The following is a 6000-nucleotide window of genomic DNA, read 5'->3' on the forward strand; positions in this document are numbered from 1 at the left end:
CAGTTGTATGTGGGTGCTGCTGTTTTCTTTAATACGCATCACGTATGTCGTCTTGCCAAGTCTTCACATTTAAGTAGCAGTCAATTCTGTAAGATATTTAACAAAAAGTCGAGCATGACTTGCTAATCTTTTGTTCAAGTACTATATCCAAGGTCAAAAGTTCACCCGTGAGCACAGCTGCACCCATAACTACCGTTTTTCTGAATGGTCCATGAAGGCAGCAATAGCTTCAATCAGCTAGCATGTCCGGTGGCAAAGTGACGTTAAATGGCTACTTATCACGGTCATTTGTAAATGTTTAAGCCCGGTGGCACGGGAAAATGTTAACGGCAGGCTACACTGTCGTTATGCAAACCCAGCGGTCAAGTCCTAAACTAATTTATAGAAATAAACGCTGTTTGGTTAGTTCCGTCGGTATCTGCTTACTCGTCTCTGTTGTCGCACTGCAGCAGGTTTAGGCGTCCTGTTGCTTAGAGACAGCGGCCGTAAAACAAGCACTTCTGTCAGCAGTCCCCTGACTTATTATGAATAAATAAAATAACATACCAACTATAATTTCAATACAATAAAACGTAAAACTAAACAAAATAAGCTCTCTTGGCCTTAAGGTTGGGCCTTAACTCTTGAGATGTTACTGGTGTGAAATGTGACCAATTAAACCTACTTTATATTCCAACTTCCCACTCCTATTTCCTTGATGAAGGTATTACACAATGGACAAAACACGATTTAAAACTTTTTTATTTTCAAAATAATTATATTAAATATTTACAAAATTACAATCTGGGACTAACTAACAGCTGATGTTGTGCAAAGTGAGCCCCTTCTCATTCTGAATGAATCCAATTACATTTGCCTCACAAAGCAGACAAGGCAGAGGATAAAGCAGCCTACAAGTGAGGGCCAAAGACATAATTACCTCATGAAACTTTGTCCTTGCACTGTCAGTATTCAGATGATATATCAATGCGCCTCATAAACTTAAATAATGAGCTAATTCTTGTTATTAAACAATATCAAGATTTACATCTTAAATAAGACATGATTTAAGAACGGCAGTGAACCGTATTTATAGAACACACTAAACCTTATTTCTTGCACAAGAAATGTAAGGACAACCTCCTAATTTGAGACACACTGGTTCTAAACAGAAACGTAAAACAGGGAACCTTTTTATGGAGACCGCTTATGACTTTTAACCATATCAAAAAGGTCCAGGTGGTGTTGGATGATTTGAATAATAAGCCTAGGAACTGCTTTTAAAAAATTCTTAAGGGAGGTCTGCCGTGTTTCCCCTAATATCTACGTCAGCTGATTATAAGTCAAGCTTTAGAGTTAAACGCTGCAAACGAATACTGACTGAGCCAACTGATGTTGTGAACACACACAGACTTGCATACAGAGAAACGCACGCACAGACATCACAGGTCATTCTTCTCGGGGATGTTAAGCACCGTGCTGGATGGCATGCTGGAGTTGGATGTTCCTGGACTGAAGGGGGCCGGCGTTTCCCTGTACGCCGAATCCAGCAGCGCCTCTGAGGAGACAGAGACGAAGGCTGAACCGAGGCCTGGGGTGAAGCCTTGGGCGGGGTTTGACTGTGGGTGTGCAGCAGTGTTCCCTTGCTGCACCTGGGCGAGCCTCTCCGCCTCTGCGTGCTTTAAGCCCCTCCTCTTGCCCAGGACCTTGACGTAGTTGGCGGGGACGAGTCCCGTGGTCTGTCCGTCCACACTGGCCAGCAGCCAGCCGCGGACCTTGGGCTGTTGCTCTGAACACGGGGGGAGAATCAAAAGGTCATGATCTGAGCTCATCAACATGAGGTAAACACCAACTATCTCAGTAAAAATTTTCCCAAAGTAGGACTTTCTCTTCCATTATTGACAATTTGTTTGTCACTCAAAAGACAAACTCTTAAAGGCTTTTTAACTGAAGTATATACCATGCACTTAAAATACCACATGGACAGGAAAACAAGAGGTGTAATTTCTTAAAAACTTTTTTTTATGTTTATGTGGATCCCCACCTCTTCTTGATAATATCCTCTATTACTGTATAGATGTAATTTGATGTTGTGACATTGATTTTTTTAGGTGGTTGTGGATAAAATAACCAAGTGAGAAACCAAATCAAGGATCTTCATGACATTGATGCAAAAATCATTGACCATAATGGTCGAGTGCACCCAGGCGTGATAAACCAACATCCAGCAGTTGTAAAGAGCCCTCACCTTTAGGGGCGAGGTTGAGCATGTCTCCGGCCCGCATGGAAATCTCCTCCTCAGACGCGGCTAAAAAGTCGTACTCGGCTCGGGCCACCACGTGGTCGTCCTCCCCGCTGGCCCAGTTAGTGACTGAATGAAGAAACACAAAACACGTCGTCACTCGTTAAGGGTTAAAAGAGTAAAAGACAGGCTACTACGACTTTCATCAGATTTTTAGACGGATCGGTGAAGGCTCTTACTGATACTATTTTGAGCAGTGGATCTCAACTGCTCGCCACTGAGCCACAAGACGGAACGCGTTTTTCTCACTTGTTATTCAACTGTTTTGTCTGCCACCTCTGAAATCTATTGGAACAGTGAGTCAGTGGTACAAGGCAGTAGAAATATGGAATATAACATCTAACCTTGATCCCTGACTCTTTTTTGAAACATTTTTAACAATAGTATTTCTTCATATAAGGAAAATCTGCCATTGTGGCATGTGAGGTAAATTTTGTACCTGCTCCCTTTTTTACTTATTGTAATTTGTTGTTATTATTGTAATGAACAGTTTTATTATTTCTGATTTCTTGTAGTTTGCTTGTTTTTCTTCAATCTTTGACTTGTTGTTGTTGTTGTTGTTGTTGTTGTTGTTATTGTCAGTAGTAGTGTCTTTTGGTTTTAGTTCCCTTTTTGGCTGTGGATTTTCATTACATATTTGTTTTTTTACATTGTAATGTAGTGATATTGTAAATACCCCCAGCATAGGAGTATCTACCTTAATAGTAACGGGAATTCCGGGTAAATAATTAATATTAATTAATAAATAAACATTTACTCAAGCAGGCTTATTTCAGTCCATGCCAGCAGTAATTGTGAATTGCAAAAAAATAAATAAAAACACTTGCAATATTTGGGGCCTTGACGGCAGAAGGTGGAAGCTGCTGATTTAAAGTGCAGAGAGCCCCAAGAAAAAAGGGGGACAGCCTGAACTTAAAAAGTTATGTGTATAAAAATTTGGAACTTCACCATCTCATCTGCAAAATCTTGAATGTTAGTCTCACCACTCTCTTCAGAGCCAGGGCCTGAGCTCAGCAGTTTCCAGATGAGATAGGGCCCCCCCAAGACTACAGCGAAAAACAGGAAGATCGGCCAGGACTTCACGGGTTGACCTTCAATCCCTGCTCCATCCCCTCCGGAGCTACTTGTCGCCAGGGCATCACCGGCGCTGTCGGCCCACAAGTCGTCTACGTCCGACCTTCGCCCCAGAAGCCTCTGCAACCGTCTGTAGAGGTAGCGCAGGGTGCGTACCAAAGCAAAGGCCGACAAAACCCTGGTCAGGTGTGAACGCAGCCGTGTCAGGTGGTTGGCCACGTCCAGCACAGCACGGAAACTGTTATACACCGCAGAGAAGGTGGCGTCCAACATCATGCTGACTGAGGCGAAGGCCTGAACGATGCTCTCGATGGACTGGAAGGCGCCGCGGCTGCTCTCCTCCGCGTGTTGCACGAAGCGGCTGGGGGCAACTTCTTCCGTGTTTGAGAGGCGGCTGTACCCTCCCTGGCTGTAGCCACCACCACCGCCATAGCTGTAGGGGCTGTAGCCCCCATACATGGAGCTCCCATAGGGGCTGTAAGAGGAGGCGAAGGAGCTGTAAGAGGGACGGTAAGCCTGCTGGATGGGACGGGGGGGCACTGGGGGCACCATCCGGGTCAGGACAGGAGGGCCCGCAGAGACGGAGGGGCCTGCAGCCGGTCCAAAGTTTGCAGATCTGTTTGGTGACAAGATCAAGAAAAGAAGACAAGAGGATCAACACATCTGTATTTATTTTGTATGTCTTTAGTGTTGGGGTTTTTTTGTATGTAGAAGGGCATGGGGAAGATTTAAATTAGTCAAGGGCCTTGAAGCTGATCTTAAACTACAGAAGGCATTTGGTTAACGATTCTGTTTGATTACATTAGCTTGAACAACCTTAAACCAATAATAATCGATAATAAAATTCCTCAAACGAGGTCAACATTAGATGAACAGCAAAACGACGTCGAGGAGACATGTAGTCAGAAAAACTAGCCAAAGTAATGAAGAGCAATAAAAACCATTGCACGGTTTGTGGTAATGTTCCGTGTGGCTTATGTTACATTTAGTAAGAGGAGCCGGACGAAAGACACTTTCCGAAGAAGGCATATGACAGGGCCTCACAGGGCCTGGCTCACGTTGGATGGTTAGCTAGCAGTACAGCTGTTACTTCGTTTGAATGGCTGTTGTCGGTAAAATACTCGGGGAAATGAAACTTATTTGATATGTTATTGACTAAAAGCACTACTTTGGGTGTTTTCACCTCGCTTGTGCAGTAAAGTTAGCTGAAGCTAGCTAACGCAGTAACAACACCGGGCCAGCTACAGTCAGTAAACACAGCCGGTCCGACGCTAGCTGTTACAGCTCGTACCTGTAGTTTATAGGCGCACTCATCGCCCCTGGAATCCGCCTTTCCCATGGCTTTAGTGGAGGCTGTGGATCCATCGATAAATATGTGTCCACAAAGTGTGACATATAATGCGAACTCTCTTCCGGATCCTGTCCAAGCTTCTCCTGTTGCGTTCCCGGTCTCCTCGTAATTTTCTAAATCTGATGTCGGAAAGAGATTTTTTTTTTTCTTTTACAGAGAATATAAAATAATCCTTTATTAGTCCCGCAGCGGGGAAATTTGCAAAATTATATATATATGGAAACTGACAACAGTACACCAGTCCAACTACTGCGTGGCGTGTTACGCATAGTTACATACAGTAACAGAAACACAAGATGTTAGTGCCGAGATTTCCATAAAGCCAAAAAACACAGCTCAAATCAAAGTTTATGACCACTTTCTTTACGATAGTACACATAGGCTTACATGGGATATAATGTAATAATAATAATAATAATAATAATAATAATACATCCTATTACTTCTACTACCTATAATAATACTTATTATAATCATTCTTATTCTTACTATACTAATAATTATAATAATACTCCATCCATCCATCCATTTCCTTCCGCTTATCCGGGGCCGGGTCGCGGGGGCAGCAAGCTAAGGAGGGTCCTCCAGACGTCCTTCTCCCCAGCAACACTTTCCAGCTCCTCCTGGGGAACCCCGAGGCGTTCCCAGGCCAGACGAGATATATAATCTCTCCAGCGTGTTCTGGGTCTACCCCGGGGCCTCTTACCAGTTGGACGTGCCTGGAAAACCTCTAAAGGGAGGCGTCCAGGAGGCATCCTGATCAGATGCCCGAGCCACCTCAGCTGGCCCCTTTCGACGCGAAGGAGCAGCGGCTCTACTCCGAGCTCCCTCCGGATGTCTGAGCTCCTCACCCTATCTCTAAGGCTGAGCCCAGCCACCCTACGAAGGAAGCTCATTTCGGCCGCTTGTATTCGCGATCTCATTCTTTCGGTCACTACCCAAAGCTCATGACCATAGGTGAGGGTTGGAACGTAGATGGACTGGTAAATCGAGAGCTTTGCCTTACGGCTCAGCTCCTTCTTCACCAAAACGGTCAGGTACAACGCCCGCATCACTGCTGACGCTGCACCGAACCGCCTGTCCATCTCCCGCTCCATTTTACCCTCACTCGTGAATAAGATCCCAAGATACTTGAACTCCCTTGCTTGGGGCAGTGACTCACTCCCAACCCAGAGGGTGCAATCCACCGTTTTCCGGAAGAGAACCATGGCCTCAGACTTGGAGGTACTGACTCTCATCCCGACCGCTTCACACTCGGCTGTGAACCACCCTAGTGCGTGCTGGAGGTCACGTT

General features: G+C 44.9%; 1 protein-coding gene across 1 annotated transcript; it reads right to left on the minus strand.

The window, feature by feature from the left end:
• Positions 1-724: 724 nt before the first annotated feature.
• On the minus strand, positions 725-4797 carry pex13 (peroxisomal biogenesis factor 13). The gene is made up of 4 exons (XM_054600389.1): positions 4647-4797; positions 3265-3971; positions 2228-2350; positions 725-1768 (listed from the first exon to the last, which is right to left on the minus strand). The coding sequence occupies exons 1-4, from the start codon at positions 4748-4750 to the stop codon at positions 1422-1424; spliced, it is 1281 nt and encodes a 426-aa protein (XP_054456364.1). The 5' UTR covers positions 4751-4797; the 3' UTR covers positions 725-1421.
• Between the last annotated feature and the right edge of the window lie 1203 nt (positions 4798-6000).

Source organism: Anoplopoma fimbria, chromosome 6 (assembly GCF_027596085.1).
Source record: "Anoplopoma fimbria isolate UVic2021 breed Golden Eagle Sablefish chromosome 6, Afim_UVic_2022, whole genome shotgun sequence".
NCBI classification, from domain to species: Eukaryota; Metazoa; Chordata; class Actinopteri; order Perciformes; family Anoplopomatidae; genus Anoplopoma; species Anoplopoma fimbria.

Excerpts from the sequence above, each read along its gene's own strand:
- pex13 (XM_054600389.1), bottom strand. The coding sequence starts at position 4,750 with ATGTCACACTTTGTGGACACATATTTATCGATGGATCCACAGCCTCCA. Across the intron at positions 3,972-4,646 it reads AGTGCGCCTATAAACTACAG|ATCTGCAAACTTTGGACCGG; the intron begins GTACGAGCTGTA and ends GTCACCAAACAG. Across the intron at positions 2,351-3,264 it reads CCCTGGCTCTGAAGAGAGTG|TCACTAACTGGGCCAGCGGG; the intron begins GTGAGACTAACA and ends TTCTTCATTCAG.